The 26604-nt window shown below is 40.4% G+C and overlaps 4 protein-coding genes and 1 long non-coding RNA gene across 5 annotated transcripts in view; 3 read left to right on the top strand and 2 right to left on the bottom strand.

Annotated features, from left to right (window-relative positions):
• Window positions 1-333: 333 nt before the first annotated feature.
• Window positions 334-9779, bottom strand: LOC307007736. Its single transcript, XR_013799665.1, has 5 exons — window positions 9615-9779; window positions 9172-9233; window positions 8792-8831; window positions 8570-8692; window positions 334-871 (listed from the first exon to the last, which is right to left on the bottom strand). It is a non-coding gene; the product is annotated as an uncharacterized lncRNA (long non-coding RNA).
• On the top strand, window positions 9725-20838 carry apol (apolipoprotein L). Its single transcript, XM_079629834.1, has 5 exons — window positions 9725-10129; window positions 12054-12641; window positions 12754-12789; window positions 12954-13049; window positions 18891-20838. Exons 1-5 carry the CDS (start codon window positions 10119-10121, stop codon window positions 19822-19824), a joined length of 1665 nt encoding a protein of 554 aa, XP_079485960.1. The 5' UTR covers window positions 9725-10118; the 3' UTR covers window positions 19825-20838.
• The window catches only part of cyth4a (cytohesin 4a), a 97267-nt gene continuing 87024 nt past the window's right edge, over window positions 16362-26604 (top strand). The window contains exon 1 of the mRNA XM_079629908.1: window positions 16362-16365. The gene's annotated coding sequence lies outside the window, so the exon portion shown is untranslated. The remainder of the gene's footprint in view (window positions 16366-26604) is intronic.
• On the bottom strand, window positions 20869-26057 carry LOC307007709 (uncharacterized protein). Its single transcript, XM_079629986.1, has 4 exons — window positions 25921-26057; window positions 24553-24612; window positions 21995-22774; window positions 20869-21103 (listed from the first exon to the last, which is right to left on the bottom strand). Exons 2-4 carry the CDS (start codon window positions 24581-24583, stop codon window positions 21009-21011), a joined length of 906 nt encoding a protein of 301 aa, XP_079486112.1. The 5' UTR covers window positions 24584-24612; window positions 25921-26057; the 3' UTR covers window positions 20869-21008.
• sult3st1 (sulfotransferase family 3, cytosolic sulfotransferase 1) lies at window positions 25529-26462 on the top strand (the record flags this gene model as incomplete). Its single annotated transcript, XM_079634424.1, is given in 6 exon segments — window positions 25529-25537; window positions 25665-25698; window positions 25701-25790; window positions 26083-26250; window positions 26342-26419; window positions 26422-26462. Coding segments are annotated over 6 exon segments (420 nt in total).

Below are 26604 nucleotides of genomic sequence, written 5' to 3'. Positions count from 1 at the left end.
AATAAGGTTTAGTACATATTGAAATTAAAATTAACTAAGATTAATAAATACTGAAGTTGTGTTGTTCATTCTTAGTTTATGTTAACTAAGGTAGTTAACTAATGAACCTTATTGTAAAGTGTTACCGAAAATATGACTAACTTTATCACGCCCAGCAGGGTGGTCTGCAAGCGAATTGGAGCGAGTAACCTCGTTCTATTATCCCCAAAATCCAGCTCGACACTCCGGGGACGGGCCTGCCATTCCCTGAGTCGAGTAGCAAATGATTGAAGTATTACAGGTTGGGCGGGAGAACAGCACTTGTTACAGTATTGAGAGGAGGAATGCCCTTTCGTGAGAATGTAACATTTTTATTTGGTTCGCTATTACAACGAGAAAAGGTTTGGGTGCGCAAACTGTTAGGGCGGGCCCAGAACCAACAGCAAACACATCGTTTCCAGTGCTCTGAGCTGAAGAGGGGAGTAGGAGACGGGCACATCTAGCCTTGGCGGGATTTAACCCTTTCCTCCTCCGTCCTGAGGCATCAGGACTGCTTCGGCTGCACAGGGTCCAGCTCTAGCTTGGGGCGAGGCTTGACTTCGGGCTCCGCTTTCAGCTGGGACTGGACTGGCGCTGAGGTTGGGCTGGGTCGCTGCTGAGTCGACTGGGCCGTCTTGGAGCGACTGGAGGCAGTGGAGGAGCTGGCTCTTTTGGGCAAGTAGGGTGATGAAGTCACTGTGGTGACTTCTGGGCTGCGATGTAGCGCTCCGCAAAGTCATCTACTGCGGAGCCAAACAAGCCCGATGGGGAGACTGGGGAGTCGAGTCCTGTCAGCGTCTTTAACCTTGGCGTGGGTGTGGGTGCAGCCCAGGCAGGAGACGCACTCGGGATCCTAGGTTAGAGCGGGCAGGGGAGCAGTCTTCATGTATTTCACAACACTTCAGCATGTGATTCTTATTAAATGCGAGTCATATTTCAGTTTTCTTTTACCATAGCAAAGTCTCAGAGGACTTGATACCGTGTACTTCTGGAGAGTTCAAGTAGTTGCAGATCTGGAAAATGGTGACACTGGAGAATAAAGGGTTCCTGATGGTTTCACACCTAATTATTCACCTTAATTCCTTTTTGTTTTGCTGTTGATATGTGTCTTTTCTTCTTGGCGTGTTTTTGTATGACCCTACTGAACCAATAAGTGCTTTTCTGTCCATTGGTCATGCTTTAATTTTATAATAATTTAATATTTGTTTACTTTTCAGTACGAGTTAAATCTCTTATTTGGCCCATTTTACCTGTAAAAGTAAACCTGCATAATAATTATGCACACCTGAATATAAGGAGTTTTTCACTCCCAGCCTTCCTTAACAATTATATATCACTTATAAATGATTAAATACAAAATGAATAGTAGTTATTAAGATTGATGTGATTTGGAATTGGTAAAATGTGCATGGAAAAAAATATGATCAGAATATTAAATGATAATTCCGGTATTTAACACCTTGAGTCTATATTGTAGTTTGTTTTGGATGAACAAGAGTGGTGGACAACATTTTTTTGACAATGGTTCCTCTCTCGAGTTCTTGACTATAAAAGAATTGGCCATGGACCCATTTAACATTGGAGTCAATGGCCATGTCCGAAAATGTCATTAAAACAACCTTTAACATTAGTTTTCAAAACTGTGCAACTCACCGAGTGATTAGTGATGTTAGTTGATGTTCCAGAAACAAAAAGTGTTGCGAAATACAGTTTCTGTCGTGTTTTATTCGTCATTTTGTAAAATCCCATTGAATTCTGTTGAAGGACTGAGTGCTCGTTAATATAAATGCGCTACCGGCAACGGAAAGGGGGCTGTTTACATTTGGTCGATGTAATCTTTTTGCTCGCTTCCGTTTCTCATAAGGCTAGCTTTTTAGGAACTTTACCGCAGTTTTTGACCGCACAAATTCTAACCATATTGAAAGACGTGACCACTGACCAGTGCAATATGAAGTTGAACTCGACTGTGACCGTGAGTGTCCCGCGAGACATAAACATCGGTTTTCGCCATCAAGTGGTCGGGAGTGTGCTAACCATAGACGACATATATAATATCTATGGTGCTAACGCTTCAGATGCAAATATTGAGCGGAAGTTACACGGTTGTGAAGTGTCTGAAAAAATAGTTCCACTATAGCAAAATAAACGGATTGGAATCATATATTGCGACGATATATTGTTTATAATCATCAACGAACACCACTAACCACTCGGTGAGTTTAACAGTTTTGTAAACGAACATTATTGGCTGTTTTAATGACATTTTCGGACATGGCCATTGACTCCAATGTTAAATGGGTCCATGGCCAATTCTATTATAGTCAAAAACTCGAGAGAGGAACCATTGTCAAAAAAAAATTGTCCACCACTCTTGTTCATCCAAAACAAACTACAATATAGACTCAAGGTGTTAAATACCGGAATTATCCTTTAACTTAACTAGCACTGTTAGGGATGTAACACTTCAGATATACTAATTATTTTTGTTAGATCAAAAAATCGATAAAAAAGTGTAATTCAATTAATTTAAAAAATGTAACTGCAATATCTTGTGTGTTTTTTTAAACTGGGTATCGTGTCAAAACCATAGAATTCATAATACGATATGTTTATATTTTATGAAAGTGGTCTGGTTACATTTCATTTGTAGATTAGAGTGAATGCATTTGCTGTTTATTATATGCACTCAGATAGGGTTCTGTCTGTTGGGTTCTGTCAGATGCTTCACATAGAACCTTTTAGAGGTTCCCATTATGGGATCATTTATGGATTTATGATTTATCAATTTATTTATTTTAATCCTTATTTTATTACATTTTATGAATTAAACAGCTTGCAAACATTATGACTAGAAAAAAAATGAAATTACCTGTTTAACATGTAACTAAGTATATGCAATCATTTAAGAAATGCATCCTCATTTGGAACATTTTCGGCATAGCACCGTATACCTGTCACCATTCCCGTTTTTCCCGGGAGTCTCTCGTATTTCAGTCTCCTGCCCCACCTCCCATTTTGTTATTTCTCTCGGGAAAGTCCCGTCATTTGTATGGCTATTTGTAAACCTCGTTATATGAATAATCACATCAATATATTATTCCAAGGATGTCCAGTTGCCAGATATTGTATGAAACGCATCCTACTCGCACAATCAACACATCGTACAATTTTCAACCCATTTGGGACCTCAACCTGGCAACCTACACTACAACCCAGTTGTGCGGTTGATGTCTGCGCAGGTAGTAGTTGAGCCTGCGCAGGGAAGTTGAATCAAGCATCACTGATAGAAATGGCAGAAGACTCAGTGGTAATTAAATTTGACGCAATTATCCCTTAAAGACCTAGAACATTTTTGGAGCACCTGACTCGCCTGTTCTTTTCTTTGTTTTTCTAACCCATTATAGCAGTCAGTATCAAGTGCCATATATAATTATGAGAACTTGAAGTTTCAATCTAGCTCATTTAATATCCCAAATTTCCATTTTATTTTTTGGGATGAACCGATATGAAAAATTTGGCAGACACGATAACTGATAATTCTTTATATTTGAAAGCCGATGACCGTTATATTGGCGGATAAATCTAAATCCAAATTTTTCTATAATTTTTAGAGCCCGAAGTCCCAAACACACAATTATAATGATGTTCTCATTATAATGTTATGTAGCCGATATGTCAGACTTGCGCTGCACATGTTGCACTTGACTGTATTTTCCTTTTTGAAGTGATTCTAATCATATTTCATAATTCAAAACAATCACTTCGCTAATCACTCCGCCCAAGTAGCAGTGCTTCGCCTTCTGAGAATAAAGTTCCCAGTATGTATACGGTTAGAAGATGGCTGTTCCTCATGTGACCTTGTTATTTGTACACGCTGTGACTATACAAATCACAACATGTAAATAGGAAAATGTTGGCGTTATTTTGCCACTTATTGGGAGCAGTATGCTAGTAGTGAACGCACCAGAGAGAAATACACATTTCATACGGATCATATTCTTAGAGATGAGAGCAGTCTGTTTTCTTTCGTTTTTAATTGTTTTGTTTAAAAGTACACATTTCAAGCTTTCTATATATTTCTCAGGTCTTTGAGGCAAGCAACTTATACGCTGAGTTAATCGCTCCAGTTCACGCGCCGGCGCCTCCTTGTCCTGATTATATTGCCTGCTATATTTACTTCTTATTTATTAAAGGGCAACTAAACCCTTAACCAACTTTTTTTAGTTAATGATCTGTAAGAATGGGGCTTTATTAATGCTGTTCATTGATTCAAGTAACTTTTTTAATGTTTGGGTATAAAGTGTTTTAATTCTACAATATATGGTGTAAAAACGTCTAAGTGCTGCCCTCTTCAGGTTGACCGGTGGCTACTGCAGTAGAATTTTCCTATTGGATGTTTGCGGTGGTACATGACGTAACCGGTGGCAGGTGATGTAAGAAAGTTCCAGCTCACCACGCCCTTGGTACAAGCTACCACGCCCTTGGCAGTATAAAAACCATCTTGTTTCGTCAAAACCACTGTAGCGAGTCAGGAGTTGGATTTGCGAGTATTGAAAACGATCAGGATGGAGTATTTTAGCATCTATTTAGCATAGCATTTATATAGTTATTTAGATTATTTCGTGTAGCATTTAGTTAGCATAGTTGTTAGTGTAGTATTGTTAGAAGCATAGTTAGTTAGTAGCATAGTATTGCATCAGTTAGGATCAGTGTTGGGTATAGTTACTTTGGAAAGTAGTTAATTAGGTTACAACGTTACCATAAATTAAAAGTAATCAGTTATTATGTTACAGCGTTATCTATTCATAAAAGTAACGAGTTAGAGTACTCATGCGTTACCAAAATTTAAAAGCCGTTTGCAGCGCCTCACACATGCTGCAGCTTAATTGACAGACACGGCCCCCTTTAAATGCACCTAGAAGTCGTGACTGGCAATGAATAACGTCAGTCATCCGACTAAATTAACACTGCAGGATAACAATAACAGGAAAGACAGTCATCAATAGGCTATTCCACATAGCGTTTTATTTATTTATTTATTATCACAGAACATATTAATCAAAATTCACACCTTCCCAGCCCGGGTAGTAGAGATGCGCGGATGGGCTATTATTTAAATAATAATTTGTCACGTCATCCGCCCGATCCGCGCATCTCTACCGGGTAGCCTAGGCTATATGAGCACCGGGTAGCCTAGGCTATATTTTTTCTTTAACCCTTTAGAACCAAATGTGTCGTCGCCGACACAGATCAGCAAGCTGTATTCATTGTACCGTAACTCTTCAACCGTTTGCAGTGCTCTATCAAAACCATTCAAAATGCGCAGAAACACTGTCTTGATCCTGGGGAAATGTTTTTATTCGGGATTTTCCTTTCCTTAAAATAACGGATTACTTTTTTTAAAAAATAACGAAGTTACTGATTACTTAACGCACAAAACTAACGCGTTAAGTTACACATTTCACAAAAAAGGTAATTAGAGTACTCTAACACGTTACTTTATAACGCGTTACCCACAACACTGGTTAGGATAGATTCAAGTTAGCGTAGATTTATCTGTATTTAGTACAGTGGTCAGGATGGTACGTAGGTGTAGTGTTGCTGGTTGCAACAGCACTGCTGGACTGCATAACTTTCCACCAGACTTGGAAATTAGGCGACAGTGGTTGCATGCACTTGTGTGCCAAACGCTGCTCTTCCTGCATGGACTCCACCACCGCCGGCGCGTTTTGCTGGATATTTTTTTCACATAGCGGCAAAATATACTTAACGTAGGTTAATAGTAATAATAATCCACTCAGATACTGGCCCCATTCTCTCTTGCGCGGCTGCTTCGTTAGCATCGTTGGATCGTGATGCAGGAGTTAATGCAATGTTAATGAGTTAATGCGATGCGACACCGCAGTTTGAGAACAGCAGCTCGAATTGATACGGCTCTGACTCTGTGTCCACAGACAATTCCTCCACTTCAGGTGAAGGTGGGGGAGAAAAGTCCTCGACTTAAAATGACCGCTCTGTTGCTAAGCTACTTGCGTCACTCCAGTCACGTTCCATCTTAGCTAGTCTGACAGCAGCTATCAATCACTCTGTCACTGCGGGTCTCAGGTGCACGCCCCCCCGCTCAGCCCAGCCATCGGTTCGTCCCCTGTATCTCCGCTGGGCTCTGCCCACTTTTCCAGCATTTTCAAAATATTGCCAGTGGGTGGAGTCAGGCTCTGACCAGGGGTTTAGTTACCCTTTAAATCCAGGCAATTGGTTGATGAAACATTGATTAAAATTAAGATACAGTTAATACAAAACGAAATTCACTTTAAAGAAAGGGTTTCAACAAAAACAAACTTAATGAAGTGGTCAAAATCATGTCTGCCAACACCATTTGTCTCCCGATATATTGCACATCTTATGATCTTACTCATGCTTTTCACTTTTCATATGATCAACATAGATAAATGAAAAATACATTTTATTTAAACATAAATATGAAACTAAATTGGTTTATTTAATGACTAGGCTACAACACGTAGGCCTAATAGCCTATACAGTACAGAGAAATGTAATGTCGGAGCGGGATTTGAGTGAACTAAAAATATTTCGCCACCTAAAAGTTAAAGATTTTTATAGCCTATGCACAGGCCGGTGTATGTAGCCACATTTGTTAGAATTCACTGGCATACATAATTGGACTTTTCTTTCATTTAAAGTATCACCTACACTGTTGTTAATTGTTTAATTTAACACTGAACCCGAAATTGTCAGATGTAGCCTAGACGAAATTGCGTGGCAGATAGTGTTGTAGCCTCATCTGTTCAATTGGTAAAATGTTATTACTCAGTTTTGTGGTTACGTTAGCCATGTTCTTCATGTACCGGCCTTTTGACAGCTTCGGATGAAGTTGTCCTTGTGTTAATGGTCGTGTAATAACTTCTGTGTGACCTAGCAATAAATATTTTTGTAAGTGTGTCTATAAACTGATTGGCTAAACTGATTTTATTTCGGGTGCGGGTCGGGTGTCGGTTCCATTTTAAGCAGGTCGGGTCGGGTGCGGATTTTAATAAGTGCTGCTGTCGGAAAACGGGTCGGATGCGGTTTTAAGCACTGCGGGTACGGGCTGGTGCGGATTTACAAAATTAGACCCGTGCAGCTCTCTGCTCTGGGGGATACGGTGAATATGCTCCCAAAGTCCCAAAAAGTCGGCGTGTTCCTTTAAGGGAAACTACATAACCAACCTAGAAAAAAACTATATGTACTTCTTAAATCCTATCCATTAACGCTGTGTCTTTGAGATATATAAATAGAATATTAAACACTTTTACATTTGTATTTTTGTTTACCAAACTCTACAGTGAAATCGGGTTAACTCCTATATCTCTAAGTGCTTCTATAAGTCGTAGTCTTTCATTGTTATAACCTTTACACTTTATTAAAACATGTTCAACTGTTTCAGGAAGATCACATCAAACACAATATCCAGATTCATGTTTTCCAATCATATGCAGTGACTGGTTAAGAGCAGAATGCCCAATTCTGAGACGTGATATTATGCTGCCTTCCCTTCTACTCCCAATACTTCTCCTCTCACTCCCAACTATTCTCTGAATATTATAGATGTCGTCCTTTATTTCCACTGTCCCATTTTCTTTGCCACATATAATCAGTGCTTCTCCCGGGAGACTAGTGCTAAATTAATCCCCTATCTTAGCGCCATCTACTGTTTTAGAAGAGAAAGTTGCTCAACTGCATTACAGCATTTGTTAGAAAATCTACTGTACCTGGACACATTTGTGAGAAAATCGAGCCGAGAGATCTCATAAAAAGCCAAGTGTCTCACAATCATATTAATAACAGACAGATATACATTTGATGCACTAGATTTGGCATTTGTTCAAAGGTTACAAGCAATTTGTAGGATGGTTTGTATTTATTTGTGAAATATTATCTAGGTTCATTTATTTATATTTGTAAAACACAATACATATTTGTTACTCCAATGCATTTTCACTCAAATTGACCTTTGTACTTGCACATTGCTTTCTGTTTGTTTGCGAGTCGAGTTTTCCTTTGCAAAGCAGATTAAGTTTGTTTGCAAAATGCTGGATTTGTTTGTTTAATCATGGCACAAAATAAACTCCATTAGAGTCATACAATTACTTTTTTTTAAATATATATTTTAAACATTATCGGAAGATGTTAGACAAAGATATGCTTGAGTGTTATTGGTTTTGTCTGTAAAGTACCTAAGAGACTTACTTTGTTTATGAACAACACAAACTACTGGTAGTTAAAAAAAAAAGTTTGTCAAGACAAACTAGCCTGAAAGTTTGAAATAGTTTTAAACGCTTGAAGTTTGAAGGTTTTTCAGTTTAAAGTTCAAAGTAGTAAGCTGAAAGTTTAAAGGTTTTGAAGGCAATAGTCTTTCAGAAAAGACGACAGACAGACAGACAGACAGACAGACAGACAGACAGACAGACAGACAGACAGACAGACAGACAGACAGACTTTCTCAAGTAACTTTTACAGAACTCACTACTTATTAAGGATTTAAAGAACTTACTGTCCAGCCATACAAGTGGGGCTGTTCGGAATTTGGGCTCACTGACAACGTCCCTGAAAATCTTGCACGTCAGTGAAAGTCTCAGGAAAGTCACATCGCCGTCGTCAGTATGTCATGTGGCATCTGTCCAAATTAGCCAAGAGTCAGTCCAAAATGTAACTTTACATAAGACTTATTAAAATGGGAAACTGATAGATTAATAGGAGTTTAAACTGTGCTTACCTGGTCAAGTAATAAACAGGCAGGGGGGTTTCCATCGCCTCTAAATTGGAGAGTAAAAATAAGAGTAGCATCATTTTCAAAACCCTATTATTTGTACGGTTCAAGAATTAAAGCTCTCCTCTCCTCTTTTTTCCATAGTTCTTTTCTTTCAGAATCTGACCTGCTTCAAATGTTTAAAATATAAAGTCTCATGAAGACAGTTTATTCTTAATGACATCCCCAAGACCAAAATTGAAATCCACTTGTTTAGATTGATAAATGAAATGAGTATTTGCAATCTATAGTTAAAAACACTTAATAGTATTTAATTTAAACTGCTGCATTTATGATCACAGATAAGTTGGCAACATTTTGAATACAGAACAACTTGATTTACCTACTTTAAATGATAGTTGCTCAGCAGAAGGATGCACCACCATCTTCTAATTGTTAGCATGTCACTCTGGATAAAAAAAAAAAGGAAATAAAAATAAAATAAAGGATTACTTCATTGAAATCAAAACGCCCCTCCGTTACAATGTAGATTGCACTACAATAGGAATTAAAGCACATTAGAGCAGACATTAAAGAAATTGCAGTTATTTGAATTGTGTTGGGATGAATGCCCTGGGAATTAAATAATAATAATGATAAAGTTAGTACATCAAAAGTTGGTAGGCCTGTATGCTTAGTATGGTTGCTGCTTATATCGTTACAGCTCCATCCATGGCCAGGATTGACATGTAACTTTAACTTTTTTTTTAGCTGGCATCTCTTACAATTCAAAGCCGTTAACACAAAATCACAATTGTTTAAACAGCACACATAATGCTTATTGACTTACTGCCATCGAATCCATCGCGTTCGAACACACACTAACATCATCTCAATATACTTAGTTCAGTACGGCGCACGTGCGTATTATAAACAGAGGATACTTTGCGCATGCGTGGTAACATACGTGACGTCACCGCGCTGCAGTCTGCAGTGAGCGACTATCTCGAGCTGTGGAATGTCAGACTGAGTCATCACCATCATCAATACATCCATTTACAATGCGCCATTCATATTGTCTAGGCCGGGCCAGTGACGTGATGACCGAAAACACTATGGTAACATGTGAAAGTGTTTTTCATGAGAGTAGCCTTACTGTTGAGAGTGCAATTGTCCTTTCGAACCATTAAAAATATGTGCTGAGGGGCGGAGCAAAGAAAACTGAGAGAAAGGAAAGCGAAACTTAAACCTCCGTCTGGAGCAAAAACAAAAGATTTCCCTCTTGCTTTCTCAACTGAGTTTGACAAGTTTCATCACCAAAGCTTACCACCAGACTACTCTGAAATAGGCTACAATGGGCACCAGGTGGGTACATTTATTATTTATTTATCATATTTTTTCCATAGTTTTATAAATTACACAACGTTACGTCCAAAATAAAAAGCGATGTCTGTATGTAATCAAACAGAAAAAAGACAGCAACTTTAAAATCTGTTTTTAACGTGAATTAAGAACACTATAAGCAGTTTGTGGAAGTTTAGGAATCAAACACAATTTTCTTCAGATGAGATAGTCTATCATAAAACAACAGCCGAGAATGCAGAAAAACAAGTTGGCTATTTTGTATCTTTCCATCAGTTTTGTTTGGGTGTGGGAATTTAATGTTCTTATTAAGCTTTTATTACAGCCATAACCTACGGTTGTGCAGCAGCACTCTAAAATGTGCTAGGTTGTTTTTTACCCAGACTTCTGTGATCTGCCTGTTGGGTTATTTTCACATTGTTGTGTAACCGCTGGGTTAAGTTTCACTCACAGTAGAAATTATGCTCCTCTCACAAACTACCCAGTCTGCTGGGTTATGTAGCTAGCTAACCCACTGCTGGTTTGTTTGCCAAACTGGATTAAACCGGGCGTTTTATCAAAGGCCATCTTGTCCTGAGAGAAAACTTCCTGAGGTGATATTCCTGAATAAGGAAAAAAACATGAAAAAACCTCAAAAAGTGAAAATTTCATGTCATGGGACCTTTAAGGTCTGCATTCACAAATAATTACTGTTCTGACAAAAACAAAAAACATCTTTAGTTAAACTTTTGAATGTTTGCTCCACTAACATTTTTCACATTGCTAGGTTCGCTTGCCTTGCAGACCAAGTGAGAGATTTGACGTTTCAAAACAAAATCAGCTACCACTTGCACTCTCAGACTATGTGACATCTACTTACCATAGCAATAACAGTAAATTATGCATAATTAGGCTACATGCAACTAACCCTAAACCAAATCCTAATCCTACCTTAACCATATAGTAGGCCTAAGTGATGTCACATGCAGAGGAAGCGCAGGTGACAGAGTGCATCTGATAGTGCAAGTGCAAGTCTGTAGTCAGATATTTTAGATGTTATATTATATTGAATATAATGGGAGTGGTTGACGGAAGGTGAAGCTGTAATCCGACAGAGGAGACAGAAAGCATTTTTATTCTTTAATATCACTTAGCAAACGCATTATATTGTCATCTGTCGAACCAGAATATACCATTCACGTAGCCTACTGATACCAGTTTTCTTCTTCCCACAAATGCCAAAAGCCACTGAGTCTACTGCTCTTGCCACTTCCTAAATGTTTAATGTTGTTACTTTCCATCAAATCAATTTATTTTATTTAGACTGCTAGTTTAATGTCCATTCATTTCCAAAATAGACAGGTTTTATCAATATATATATACACACACACACACACACACACACACACACACACACACACACACACACACACACACACACACACACAGCCTATATATATAAATAATTTATATAAATTAAATAAATATATTTAGCCTAACATTTGATACAAGAAAGATGGAAATAATAACCATTTATGGGGTCAAAAATGTACCCAGCTTTTAGTCCAAATTAGCTGACTTTGGGTTAAAATGTGTAACCCATGTGTTCTGTCCAATATTTACCCAGTGTTGGGTTTCCAATTGAGTTGTTTTTAACCCAGCGATTTTTAGGGTGAGTGTAAAAATGTAAACACACCACAACAAACTGTAGTCAACAACTTAACGTAGATCTTAATATGAACTACACCAATCAAGAATAGCTCTTCTGAATGTCAGGAAGGCAACATTTCTCTGAAAATCTGCTCTGCCTGCTCAGAATTAGCTACTAATAGTTTAAACTGTTATGATTAAATTATTTTGAAATGCATTAATCACATATTTATTCAGATAGGAAATATCATTGTTAATTGTAAATTGTAAACATGTAAATTGCTCTGTTTTGACACAGGGAACAATTACAGGAGCTCCTGTCGGAGTATGTAATGGACACACTCAACTACATTCAGACAGTGAGGGACTTCTGTGACAAACAACAAAAATGGACCCTTCAGAGAGAGACAGAGCTGGAGAACATGAGAGACATCAAGGACCAAGCAGACAAAGTCAGTCTTAAATTTGACCATGTTCAGCGCTCAGAGAACAAAGCCAAGGCTTTTGGGGAGTACCTGTGGAGTGGTTTATCTCAGGTCACGGCTGACTCTAGACTCAAGGAGCTGGAGAAGGAACTGGGTGCCGTCCTGAAGGACACACTTGAGGGTTTGGAGAAACTTGACCACTTCCTGGATGCAGTGGAGAAGCTCACAGTTACCTCACTATTTGTCTTCACTGGACGGAGCTTCTTGCCAAAGGGTGAGAGTCCTGAAAGTGTGCGATCAGTCATCACAACTGCTAGAATGGCCTCTCCTCTCCTTATCCACTTTAAACGAGATGCAGAAACCTTCTTCCTTCCTTCACTCAGTAACTTGGACGTCCTAGCCTTTCAATTAGACAAATACATACGTATCACAGAGAAGATCTGCGAGAGAATGGAGAAAAAGTTAGTACTGACACTCATCAACTGAAAATCAACTGAATTGAAGGTTTAGGTCGATGATTAGATCAATAATAAAAAACAATTCTACATTTATCCCCCCCCCCCTCTCTCATAGATCCAAGAGTTTTTTGTGGACTGAAGATACTTATATGTAAGTATTATAAATATTGCGGTAAGATTTAAACATCTTTATCATTCATCATAATAACCTATATAGGCCACACTGAGTGGAATCATTCAACCTGAATTCAAAGATTATTTGCTTTTATGACAATCTCTAAAATATAATTTTTGTTAATCTTAAACTCTTTACAGATGTAAGAAGGCTCAACCTGTGAAGTTCAGCTTGAACTTAAGTGAGGACTCCATGCAAAAAATGCTTGATCATTTGAAGCAGTTGTGCAAAATAAGGTGAGACCTGTTTTTATGATCCAATGTTTTCTTCACACTCTGGTCTGGTGCATACTCACATCCGGCCCAACGTCATAGAATGTCTCTGAACAGATTCACGCCCACTTTTAAAGTCCCACTCCGATCATATTTTGAGCTATTTTTAAACATTCCTAGTAGTCTTTAAATTATGATTATGCCATTTTTAGCCAAAATCTCAAAACCTGTGCCGTTTTCTGGGACTTCGCTTCAGCAGAGCGGCAGTAGCTCATTAGCAATTCGCCTCTGCGTTGTGGGCGGAGCCGTTGGCACGGAGAAGCATTACAGTATATATACACGTTAATTATTATTATCCGAAGTTAATCAAAGTTATCACCGATCATTATTTCACTCCGAGACGTCGCGGTAAAAAACAGCTCGACTTCGTCTCAATATTTCATCCCTCCCACAGTGATCAATCAGGACATATTTAGTATCAGTGGATTGCTCGGAATTTCGGGATTATTATGATACTAATGTCACCGCTCTATCTAAAAAACTGACTGACTCTCTCACGAGTGATGGGCTTGACACACGAGGGGACAAACGACAGCGACAGGCGAAACTCGTCGCCACCCGGCGTGTGCAAGTCTACTTGAACGAGCGCGGAATTTCACATGCACGAATGTCGCCTGTTGCTTGGCTGGAGGAGGCTGGATGCCCTCTCTCATTATGTAATGATGTAATTACTGACGGGATCAGTCTGTGCTCTCCAAACTTTAGTTTTGACGATTGATAGACGGTGAAAGGTGACTTATTTGTTACAGTATGTGTTCCAATTTGAGTATGAGCTTGTAGCCCCGCCCAGTGGAGTTACTACGTCATAACTCCAGTCTATTTTAAACGGCATTTTAGCGTCTGCTACTGATTTCACAGACATTTGAATGTAGAAATACTCAGAAATACAACTTTGAGCTTATTTTTCTCAAGATATGTTCTCTAATACTAGAAAAATGCCACAAGAACATGTTAACACCTAGAAAAACATGATTTTCATCGGAGTGGGTCTTTAAAGGAAAACAAACCACCATACAGTATCGGATTGAGGAAGTGGACTAACCTTACATGCCAAAGAGTTGTTGTGTGGTTAGGTGCACCAATAATGTTTGTAAAAAATATGTCTGTTATCAACTAGCCCAGGCTACCTGCCATCATCATACATATCTTGCTGTTATGGAAATATCATGAATTACGGATGGTGCTATCGAAAGCTAAAGGAACCGTATGTAAGACATGTATTTCTATGAATCATAAAATGTCCCTGAAATGTCATTAGACATTAAGAAATCATCTTCATTCCAAATACTTATATCACTGACAAACAACCCGATGGCCCTCCGAGAGGCGGGGTGGAAGAAGGGCCAAAACAGACGGATTTCCCGGTAACGACTGGAACGGACACGGACAAAGATTCTAGGATCACGAGAAGATGCAGGTGTGGGTGGGAAAAAGTGACCACCTTCAGAGGGTTGCGGATCCACCAGGGAAGGAAAAAGTGTGAAGAGGGGGGCCAACAGCAACATTGCACTGCAACCGCAGGTCAGACAAGAGGAACCCAAGGCCAGGTCGCAAACCACAGCGCTGAGGGATCCACCGTTGCTGTGGAAAGGCAGGTGGAGGATACAGGAGGGCCCGCGATGGACACCAATGCCTCTGAGAGTGGCACTGACGAAGACACACACAGAACACAAAGCAACCCCAACAACCGCGAGCAAAGCCATAGGACAGAGACAAAAGAACCCGGAAGGAGGCAGATGGTCAAATGGCCAAAAGCCAACGAAAGTGCGGTCTGGCAGAAGCTGGACAAGGACCTCAGCCTTATCCTAGAGTACTCATTGCGTGGCCAGGTGGAAACCAAGCTGAACCGTATCGGAGACATCCTGTATGATGAATGCATAGGCATATTCGGAGTAACTGCTGGAAAGCGGAGAGCTTGCCCAGTACAGAAGGGGAGGAGGGAGAGGGAGATCGAGCAGTTGGTGAAGAGGCGGCGTCAACTCCGAAAACAGTGGAGAAAGGCATGCAGAGAGGAGAAGGAGGGCCTGAAACTACTGTGGGACGAGGTGAGAAAAGAGCTTGCCGGCCTACGGAGGGCAGAGCGCATCCGTAAGCGCAGAAGGCGGAAGGAGAAAGAGAGGAGTAACTTCTTTAAAAATCCCTTTAAGCATGCCAGACAGCTGCTAGAGGATAAGAGAAGCGGAAAGCTTGAGATCACCAAGTCTGAGCTGGAGAGCTATATAAAGGAGCAGTACAGTGACCCAGCAAAGTCAACTCCGCTGGGATCCCCTGGGTATGTGCCTCGCCCAGCTCCTCCGACCTCCCTCTTTGATGCTGCCCTCCCCAAACTCAGCGAGGTAACAGAGGTGGTCCGGAAGGCAAGATCAGCCTCAGCCCCAGGCCCGAACGGGATACCATACAAGCTGTACAAGTACTGCCCAGGGGTCTTGAGACACCTCTGGAAGCTGCTGAGAGTGGCCTGGAAAAACCAAGTCATCCCGTCAGAGTGGCAGAGAGCTGTCACAGTTTTCATCCCAAAGGAGCAGAACTCCAGAATGATCGGCCAGTTTAGGAGTATCGCCCTCCTGAATATCGAAGGGAAGATCTTCTTCTCCATCCTGGCCAGGAGGTTGACAAGCTACCTCACAGGAAACGGGTACATTGATACCAGCTGCCAGAAGGCAGGTGTGCCAGGCTTCCCAGGGTGTGTGGAACACTCTGCAGTAATATGGGAGCAGATCCAAAGGGCGAAAAGAGAGAGAGGAGACCTGCACGTAGTGTGGCTCGACCTTGCTAACGCATACGGGTCAGTCCCTCACCAACTCATCGAGTTCGCCTTGGACTTCTTCCATGTCCCAATCTGTATAAGAGCCCTGGTGGCCAAGTACTTTGGAGACCTCCAGACGTGCTGCACCCACCAGGACTTCACAACAGGCTGGCAACAGCTGGAAGTAGGCATTGCCATGGGATGCTCAATCTCACCCATCTTGTTCGTCACAGCCTTTGAGATCATCCTCATAGGGGCTAGGAAGATGGTCGGAGGAGTGAAACTGCCGTCAGGACAAAGGCTACCAGCAGTTAGAGGTTACATGGATGATATCACCACCATACTCCGGACAGCAGCTTGTACAACAAGGCTGCTGAAGAGGATCGACGAGCTTGTGGGCTGGGCGAGGATGAAGATCAAACCATCCAAGTCACGCAGTTTGTCGATCAAGAAAGGAGTCAGAAATGACAACACCATCTTTGTCGCAGGTGGTGAGAATATCCCATTGCTGGCAGATCAACCGGTTCGTAGCCTGGGTCGTACCTACACAGCAGAGCTCTCAGACAGGCAGATGGGGGAGACGGTGAGGAAGCAGCTCGCAGATGGCCTGGCCAAGATCAACCAAAGCCAACTCCCTGGAAAGTTCAAAGTTTGGTGTTACCAGGCAGTACTGTACCAAAGGGTGATGTGGCCACTGAAGATGAGCGAAATCCCCTCATCAGTGGTAAACAAGATGGACGGGCTGGCAAACTCGTTCATCAGGAAGTGGCTGGGACTACCAAGATGCTTCTCAGAAGTAGGCCTCTTCGGGAGGAACACGCTACAACTACCACTGCGATCCATCAGTGTGGGGTACAAGCAAGAGAAGGCTCGGTTGGTGCTGGAGCTGAGGGAATCCACTGACCAGCTGGTGAAAGCAGCGGGCACCCAGATAAAAACGGGAAGAAAGTGGAAAGCCCAAGAAGAGGTCGACATGGCAATCGGCAGGCTGAAGCACCGCGAGGTGGTCGGCAGAGTTCAGGAGGGTCGGGCAGGCCTTGGGAGGGGCGATAATCCCTTGTTCTGGTCAAAGGCTTCCAAAGAAGACCGAAAAGCCTTGGTGGTGGCGGAAGTGGCAAGAGCTGAGTATGAACGCCTTAACATCAAAGCGGTGTCCCAGGGCCAGCAAGGACGTTGGACGGCATGGGAAGGTCTCACTGACAGGTCCATGTCATGGTCCGACCTATGGAAGATCCCCCAAGCTAGGCTCAGCTTCCTGATCAGAGCAACCTATGACACCTTGCCTTGTCCCCGAAACCTCCACCAATGGTTTGGTGCCGAAGAGACCTGTTCCCTTTGTAATACCAGCAACACAAGCCTCCAGCACATCCTGTCGGGCTGCACGACAGCATTGTCCCAAGGCCGCTACAGGTGGCGACATGACCAAGTACTGAAGAAGCTGGCAGAGGTTTTAGAGTCATGCAGAAAGGAGGCGAACAGCAGACCTTCCGCTCGAGGACGACATTCCATCCAATTCGCGAGGGCTGGAGAGAGTGTCAGACCCTCCCGCCAGAGAGATATAGCAAGGCTCCTTTCACCGGGAAATCAGTGGACCATGAGGGTCGACTTGGGAAAGCAGCTCCAGTTCCCCAGGGAGATAGTGGAAACATCCCTGCGGCCAGACCTCGTTATGTGGTCAGAGGCGTGCAAGACCGTCCTCCTTGTGGAACTCACTGTACCATGGGAGGGAGGTGTGGAGGCTGCGTATGAGCGGAAGCGAGCCAAGTACTCAGATCTGGCGGCAGAGAGCAGGGAGGCGGGCTGGAAAGCCGTTATCTGCCCTGTGGAAGTGGGATGTAGGGGCTTTGTAGGTTCCTCATCCGCTCGCCTACTCCGCGACATGGGATGCACAGGAGCGAGGCATCGGAAAGCCATGAGAGAGTTGGCAGAGGAGGCAGAGAAAGGCAGCTTCTGGCTGTGGCTAAGGAGGAAGGAGAAGAGTTGGGGGGCAAACACCTAGGGCGTCAGCAGGGGGTGGCAGGGAGAGATCCCTGCCATCGCTCCGCCACCACGAGGCGTACTGGGGTTAAAGGAGCGAAACGTCGATGAGTGGTGGTCCCCAGCTGATGACCCGTTCAGGCCCACGGAAGTGTTCAGTGAGGTGTCACGGCACACCAGTTCAAAAGGCACTGGAGGAGGTGCGTCAGGCAGTGATGTCCAGCAGGAAAACCATCACCTGTATTTTGATATACAACAGTAGTCCGGCCAGGATATTGTCATTTAAAAGTGAAGTTGCAGCCCTCAACTGATGTTGATGTTGTCATGTTGTGTTTTGGCCTGATGCGCCACCCTCCACCTATCAACCAATCACGAAGTCAGTAGTGTTTCGGCATCCGGATTGCCAGCTCTGCTCTAGTCTTGCCATTGGAAGCTCCTTGTAGCAGCCTACGTTCCTGCTGGATCCTGCAGCCTATCTGGCAACCTCGAGTCAGGGGGGAGGGGGAGGGGATACACCGCTCTACAGTATTTTGAAAGTGATTTCAGTACCAGTTTTGGCCACAATCTTACATACGGTTCCTTAAGTCAGGCTAGTTGTATGGCTGGACAGAAAGTGCACTCAGTACTCTAAATATAAAGACATAATATATACATTTAAATACGTTTACTTTCAAAAACGAAGTAAAATCATTCACTGGCTTATGACTCGATGAGGTACGAGTAAATGTCCAGACATCTCTGGCCACTGGATGGGGTTGTTACACCAATTTGACCCTGGGAGAATGAAGGGACATGTTTTTAAATTGACCAAATTAAGTTTGTGGATGTATCTTTCACGCTTTATGGCAGGCAGGGTGGACATAATTACTTGACATGTTTAATCTTAGTGATATCTTAAGTTATTCATGCCTGCCGGCTGTGTACGAACGTTGTTTTGTACCGCTATTTTGTATTGAAGTCTATGGGAAGTCTAGTTTATTTTCCCCTAAAAAGGGAAAATTCAGAGTTCAGTTCCCAGATGTGCCGGTAGTACGTATCGTGAAATGTGGCTGTAAACTGTATTTTTTCCTATTAATGTCTAGGATGGACCAGAACACAAAGCTGACCTTCATTTTTCAAGACCACGCTCTGCACTTCATTGGTTTATTCAGTAAGTGTCGCTCTAGAATGGAGAAGTTCCTGTCAGACCTAGAGGAGAATGCAGTTCAGCTGGACAAGATGAAGATGGGGGCCAGTATCTCCACTGTGGCTGGAAGTTCGGTTGGGATAGCAGGGGGTGTTTTGTCCATTGTTGGTCTTGCTCTTGCCCCTGTCACTGCAGGAGTGTCATTGGCTCTCACTCTGACAGGTGTCGGTCTGGGGGTGACCAGTGGGGTCAATAGTTTAGTCACAGGCATCACTGAAGCAGCAGTCAACTGTCACCATGGGAAAAATGCACAGAACATTTTTCAGAGATACATGGATGATGTGGGGAAAATTTTAGACTGTTTGGAGCGGGCCTGTAGTGAGGAGCGTATGGAGGAACTCAATGTTGTGGATATGCTTAAAGCAGGAAAGTTGGTAGCTTGTGCTGGAGGAGTGGCCAAAGGTATTGATGTTCTGGTAGATACAGCTTCAGCTGTTAAAGTACTCAAAACTGAGGAGGTGATTGCGACTGCAACAAAGGTCGGGCTCCAGGAGGCACAAAGTGCTCGTAGCATTCCCCAACTGGCAGCAGACCTTCCCGACATTGGCCAGCTGGCAAAAGGGACGCCACTAGCTCTCTCAAAGTCTGCTAGAGCTGGATTCATCACCCTAAATGCCCTCTTTATCGGCTTAGATATCATTTTTATTTGCAAAGACAGTATAAGTCTGGCCAAAGGGAGCAAGAGCGAGGCCTCTCTGCTCATCCGCTCCAGAGCAGCTCTATGGAAATCTGAACTGGAGGCCTGGCAGAAGACCCATGATTCCTTATGCATAGGAATTTGGAGGTTTAGAAAGAGTCAGGAAGTGTTGGAGCAACTTTTTCTTCCTTAAAAAGCTTTAAAAAGTATGTTTCAATTTTGAGAAGAGCTGAGATGAGCATTCATTTAGACCAACAGTTAGACCTGCTGTCCTCGAACATTAATCAATTTATCAACTTAATAATACATGTTTTTTTCCCAAAGCTTTCTGGTTTGTTGATAGTTCATGTTTGTTAAATAAAAGCATTACTGAGATCTTCTTGATTTATAGCACATGGCAAATGAATGTTTTGAATGAATGTTTGGGGAGTTAAAAATCCTTGCATACTGGTGGAAGTCTGAGCTGAAAAACTTTGTGTACATATGATTTACACTGTCAACTATCACATATTTTATTAAAAAAGGTAATTGCACTTATGTGTGTGTCTTTTGTGTCAATGCCTTATGAATCATAATGGACTGTTTTTATTATGGATAAGTGGTCTGGTTACATCTTATTTGTTTATTACCGTGAAAGCATCTGCTGTTTATCATACTACGTGTTATTTGCTCTTAGGGTGTGAGAGTTTCAAGTGCTTCAGTTAAACACTGACAGATCAAGTGATATTATAAAATTAGTGTATAAGCATAAAAGGAAATTCTGAAATATGCAAAATGATTATAGCAGAGGATTGAAAACTATGTAGCACTTTTAGCATTTTTACAGAAATTCTGGCCAAAGCATTTAGTCAAAGACAAGCATGAAAAGAAGAAAATAACAACTTTTTGCATATTAAAGGAAATTTAAATAAATTTTAATGACAAACAGTTTTACTTCTAAAAAGTCACAGAAAACCCCTGGTTTAATTTAGCACGACACAATTGTACAATTTGAATTGATTTGACTGGCAAAAGCAAAGCAGAACATTGCGGAAGTCCTACTATTTGTACACTTTTAAAAATGTTAAAAATGTCATGATATATTTTGTTACAATGACAGAGCATTTTCACAAAAAGGAAATGTTTGAATGCAAAACATTACAACAATGTATCATGAGCTTTAATATTGTAAATCATTAACAATAATTATGTAAATAAAGTGCCTAAGCATGCTTTGTGTTCCTCATTTGTAAGTTTCTTTGGATGTTACAGGTCAACTCTGTAGTGTCTGGATCAGGTACTACAGATGAGAAATGATGATGGCCTGGCTTCTGGTGGTGAGTTGTGGAAGTTGCAGGGGTGGATATGACTGTTTTATCCTGGGGTCCTTTTCATCGTTCATTGTTGTTTGCAGCTCTGAAGAAAGTTACTTCTGCCACTGATAGGCAGGTCATTGTAATTATTGTATCTAGTTGAGGCTTTCTGTTCCTCATCTGTAGAAAACAAGAAAAATATCCTAAGCGTATTGACTTTGACACGAGCAAGAGTGCTGCTGTTCGTGATTTGGCTGTAGACATGAAGCCGCAGTTAATCAGAGAGTTCTGTCAGGACCACTATAGACAAATATTATATGATTGACAATTAGCATACAGTTTGGATTGGCGGCATGGTTCCGTTCTAGGTGAGAACTCCCTGCGCATCCATGCAGCCTATCATGGATAAGAGCAGGGAGAGCAGCAATACCCCCCTTGGGGTAAACAGAACAGAACCGAATGTATGCAAATAATGCAAATAATTGCAAATAATTCAAGGCGAATCAGAATGCCAAATCCAGACTGGATGAGAGGAGGAGCTGGGGATGGAGGAGGGTAATTCGCTCCTGAGAAACACGATAGCTGCTAATAATACTGAAGGAGCTTATATCTGTATTCAGTGATAGGCGTTGTATTCCTATAGGTAGATCTGGATCAGCTGATGCGAGCTTGACTAACGTGACCAGCCAGAACTAAAGCTACGCTTGATTTTTTCTAAACTTGTTATTCACATTTTATATAATATTCAGTTACTTTGTCTGTTTTTACTTCACCAATGAAAATTATTCCAAACGAATCTAAACAAAATCAACAGCTAGCGTTTTCAAGCAGCACACAGTAGTTAACAGATCTATCTATCTGTATTTTTTGAAAGCATTGAAATATTAATAATCTAAAAAAGAACAATAATTACCAAGCTAAAATATAAAAGTATAAATAATAAAATATAGACATATTTGAGGTTTTTATCCTCATTTAACTTGAGTACAGTTTTTCACAAATAAAACCATCTTTTCCTTTTTTTTTTAAACAATCAAGAAGATTAATAATATTTTAAGAATATTGTCTTACCGTCCAATATCTGTTGGTCTGTTCTCCTTCTCGACCTTCTTAACTCCTTTGCCTTCAATGCCTCTCTCACTTTCTCTATGTTCTCTTGCCTCTTCTTTCGCTCTTCATCCAATCTTCTCTCCTCTTCTTTCTCCATTTCTCTGGCCTGTTCCAACACCTTCTCACTGTAAAGCATATTCCCTCCATTGGTAGCCATCATTTTCGTGATCTTGGCCAGAAGTTCAGCCACCTGGTTCTCACCTTCTTTGAGATTGCTGTACAGAGCATGAAAACGTCCTCCACATTTCTCAACCAGCCTGTGTAGCTCCACGTTCAACTTCACTTCTTGCTTTAGGGTGGAACCACGTAACTGTTTTCTGTCTAAGACTGTGAAGAGCACCAAACTGCAACTCCAGGCTTCTGGACCAAACAGCTCAACGTGTTCCTCCACGGCACGGCACTCACGCTGGGAGAACGAGAATGACAGTGGTACCACCAGCAGAAGGGCATGGGCACCAGGCTGGCACAGACTCATACTCCTCATTATCTCCTTCTTCACCGTCCACACTGATGCAGAGGAGCCATTGGCGTTGAACCATTCCCAACCCGGGGTGTCAACAACAAGCACCTGCTGTCCTCTCACCAGACCCTGACACGGGAAACTCACTCGAGTCTTTACCCCAACCTCATCAAAGACTTTCTTGCCCAGAATGGCATTACCAACAGCACTTTTCCCAGCTTCTGTCACTCCAACCAGGACCAATCTCAGATTGGGAGAGTCAGAAAGATGAATCCCTTCTTCTGTGAAAAAAAGAAAAAGATATAGGCTACACAAAACAGGCTATTTGATTTATTTACACCACCATAGACCTACATTTATTATTTATGTATACTTGATTGCATATAACATTTCTATCCATTTGGATTACAGTTTTAACATAAACTAATAAACTAATGTGATGCGTATTTGTTAGTTATCAGTTGAAATAGGTAAGAAATAAGAGTCACTCAAAAACATCATGGCATAACTTAACTATTTGCATCTATTTTATTTTATCCATTTATTCAAATTGCTTAGAATCATCATACATATGTTCATTTTGAAATTAAAAAGTTAATTTACAAATAAAAAGTATGAGAATGGCTAACTGTTAAAACTAGCAATGTTCAATTAAATGTGAGATTTAGACAAATTAGATTTATTGATGATACATATAAACCTGGCTACTGGGTATTTAGAACCCATTCAGTTTAATAGTAATTATTACAGAAATCTGACCAGTCACCCGTTTCAATTATGTATGACTGGCAAATATGCACCACATTAAATGTATTAGTTTGTTTATGTTGAAACGATGCAATCCTAATGGATGGAATTTTTTTATATGTAATTAAAATACATAAATCTTTTGAGTGTAGAATACTTGATTACAGTTCATTTAAAGGTCAGATATTTCTTAATATCCGTATATTGTCCTTGGCAATATGATCACTTGGGTATAATTGAAACTGGTGCTACTTTGATGTCTCTCCTATCACATTGCAAACTCGCTCTCTCATTTCATACAAATCGAACTGATGCCATCTTGCATCTCTATTATCGATTGTGATGACCTCAGAGGATTTCAGTATTAATATTATTATAATATAGTTGCAGTGTTTGTCTTATACCAGGATAATTTAATATATTGCAATGGGCTATTTTTTCTTAATGGAAGCCTTAAGATAATTTGAACTCAAATCAATATTTAATTCCCACATATTTATATTTGTTGTCAGGTTTAGTTTACAATAATGACAATGTCATGTAATATTAATATTTTACAATAATGACAATGTAATATTAAAGCCACTGTAGCTATTTTAGGAAATAGTACGCATAAATAATCTTCTCCCACCTCCCATACGACTGGTTTCATTTACCATAAAGTTACTTTTTGTGTTGCTTGGTTTTAATCATAGCAATAAAGACAGTAATAAAAAGGCTGTGTGAATATCAGCTGCTATGTCTATTAAAATTATTGCTCCCTCGATAATAATATTGTATAATGATCACACACCAGGTCTGAAGACACTAACTGCTTCATTAAGTTTTTATTTGGTACATGACTTATCGATTTAGAGGTTTAATAGAGGTCTATTTCATTAAGTGTTACACATATCACATACTAGGTCTACCTATGTTGACCAAACATCTAATGAATGTAACTTTGGCCTTATTTCACTGCGATGACTGACTTCAAAGCTGTTAAGTAAATTTGATAGCAGTTAGACAAATCTTTTTGACTATTATTACGGTTACTGTACTGCTAGCTGTCACTGAAAAATCAACATCTGTATTTGACAAATACATGTCTTGAAAATGTAGTCAAATTGGTATCAGTAAAATGAAATAGTCTAACTAGTATTTTTATCTGTGACAGTTAAAGTCTATTTTCTAAGACATTATATGCACTATAAAAAAAAAAGGCTACATTGAACAAAGCATGGTAATTTTTTTTCTTTTCTTCTGTGGATAGTCTTACAACAAAACTATAGTTTAATTCATTACTATGCAATAACTTGTAGAGTTTACTGACCATAACTGTGTGTTACTTCTATCTCATCCATTCTCTTCCAGTCTGTTCAGTCAAATGTCTCTATAAAAAAATTAAATCATTATTTCCTGATTACATGATTGTCTGTTACAGCAGAATAAGATTGGACTGTGACACATTTCATCTGTCCTCTTATCTAAATGTTGTTTTCTCTGTACATTATCAGTGCAATCCTGCGTCAGTTCTGATCAGGCTGTTTACAACCTCTTTTACTGTCCAAAGTACAAACTAAGACCAAGCCTGTTGTTACTGAACATTTATGCTGTTTAAGTACTAAGAATATGCTCTATCACCACATTTGTAATTCCATTTGTTCTCCCCTTTCTAATGACAACACATTATGAAAATAAATAAATAAAATAGATGACCACTTTGGTCCCACTTTATATTAAGTGGCTTTAAGTACTATGTACTTACATTGAAATTAATAATTTAATACAATGGACTTATTGTGTACATACATGTTTTTACATTGTACTTATATTTTTAAAATACCTGCATGTAATTACAGCTGTAATTAATGTATGTAATTACATTTGTAATTACACTGTTGACCCTTCCCTTAACCCACCCTTAAACTTAACCATACCACCACACCTGTCCCTAACCTTACCCGTATCACACCGCAATAGCAGCAAAAGTGTTTTACAATAAAACATGAACACAATAAGTACATTGTACTTATTTTTCGATGTAAGTACATAGTACTTAAAGCCACTTAATATAAAGTGGGATCAAAACGGTCACTATTGCACATGACAAACTCCTTCAGGAACTTGAATGACAACTGGTCGCCCGGTCTGCTAAATTTGCTAAAGTTTTGTGTTGGAATTATTTGGTTGTTTACTGAACCATTTTTTTTGCATGTAGGCTTACAATATGGACACAGAACATCATAACATAAATTTGTGAGGACACAACAGACAAAAAAATTTCCCAAAATTCTTGAGAAGATGCCATGGTAAGAGTACCGTGAAGGCAGACCTGACTATTCCTGCGTTTATGTAAGCCACATGTTTGGTTATACAATCAAATGTTAGAAAAAAAAATAGTTTGGTTAAGCTTCATTGCTCCTCATGTCTTTTAAATGACAGATCATATATGTGATTAGAAATGTAAAAGACAAATGTGGTCATATTTCCTCTTTTCCCACATCTGGGCCAAAGTTGAGACTCCCAAGACCTTAGAAGACTTTCACCAGCAGTATCTAACAGGAAACAGTTAGACTAACAGCACAGTTTTATAAAAAATTGTTTGGATATTGGCTTCTAAAGTTCAGGCTTCTGCCTCATCGATCCTAATGTGACACAAAAGGTAGGTGTAAGGTGCAAGAGAAATATAAATTCTTACCTCGTGATTTAGCTGGCAGTTTATCTTGGTTTGATCACATCCGAGAGAGGGCAGTACGACATCCTTTTCCTGACTCATGATCTCATAGTATTTGCAGAATGCTCTTTAATACAGATTGTTTAAGATTTAATTTGATACTGATGCATTTGGCTCCACGTTCAGGACAGCAGTGGAGAAAAATCAGCATGTTCTTGGGACAAAATCTGGATGATAATGCTATCGCACGTATTGTGGAGATGGCCAGTTTTAAAAACATGAAGCAGGACCCAAAGGCAAACTATGAATTCTTCCCACAAGATCTATTACTTAAGCCCCAATTCATGCACAGAGGTCAATGTTCAAAGATCACAATCGTTGAATGTGTAAACAAGCTGTATCCTTCTTCACTTATTCTGTTGTTATATTTGTTTTGCGGTTTCAGGTACTGTTGGAGATTGGAAGAACACATTCACTGTGTCACAAAAGGAGATGTGTAACCAGATCTTCAAAGAAAGGATGGAAAACTGCGCTTCATCTGGGACTTGGACACCAAGACAAATTGAAACTAGTCACAAGAAACAGAACAATTGTTTTTTTTTCTCCCAGTGGAAATCAAACACGATTTAATACTATTTCAAATCCTAAAAGCTTCCAAACAAACCATCAGGGTTTCTGAAGAGCCCCATTGGCTATGCACCCCAAAGT

Source organism: Phoxinus phoxinus (genome assembly GCF_949152265.1).
Source record: "Phoxinus phoxinus genome assembly, chromosome: 1".
Lineage (NCBI taxonomy): Eukaryota > Metazoa > Chordata > Actinopteri > Cypriniformes > Leuciscidae > Phoxinus > Phoxinus phoxinus.
This window is presented reverse-complemented; position numbering and strand designations above follow the sequence as displayed.

Excerpts from the sequence above, each read along its gene's own strand:
- apol (XM_079629834.1), top strand. Across the intron at positions 12,790-12,953 it reads TGGACTGAAGATACTTATAT|ATGTAAGAAGGCTCAACCTG; the intron begins GTAAGTATTATA and ends AACTCTTTACAG. Across the intron at positions 13,050-18,890 it reads AAGCAGTTGTGCAAAATAAG|GATGGACCAGAACACAAAGC; the intron begins GTGAGACCTGTT and ends ATTAATGTCTAG.
- LOC307007709 (XM_079629986.1), bottom strand. The coding sequence starts at position 24,583 with ATGGATGAGATAGAAGTAACACACAGTTATG. Across the intron at positions 22,775-24,552 it reads AGAAGTAACACACAGTTATG|AAGAAGGGATTCATCTTTCT; the intron begins GTCAGTAAACTC and ends TTTTTTTCACAG. Across the intron at positions 21,104-21,994 it reads AGACCAACAGATATTGGACG|ATGAGGAACAGAAAGCCTCA; the intron begins GTAAGACAATAT and ends TGTTTTCTACAG.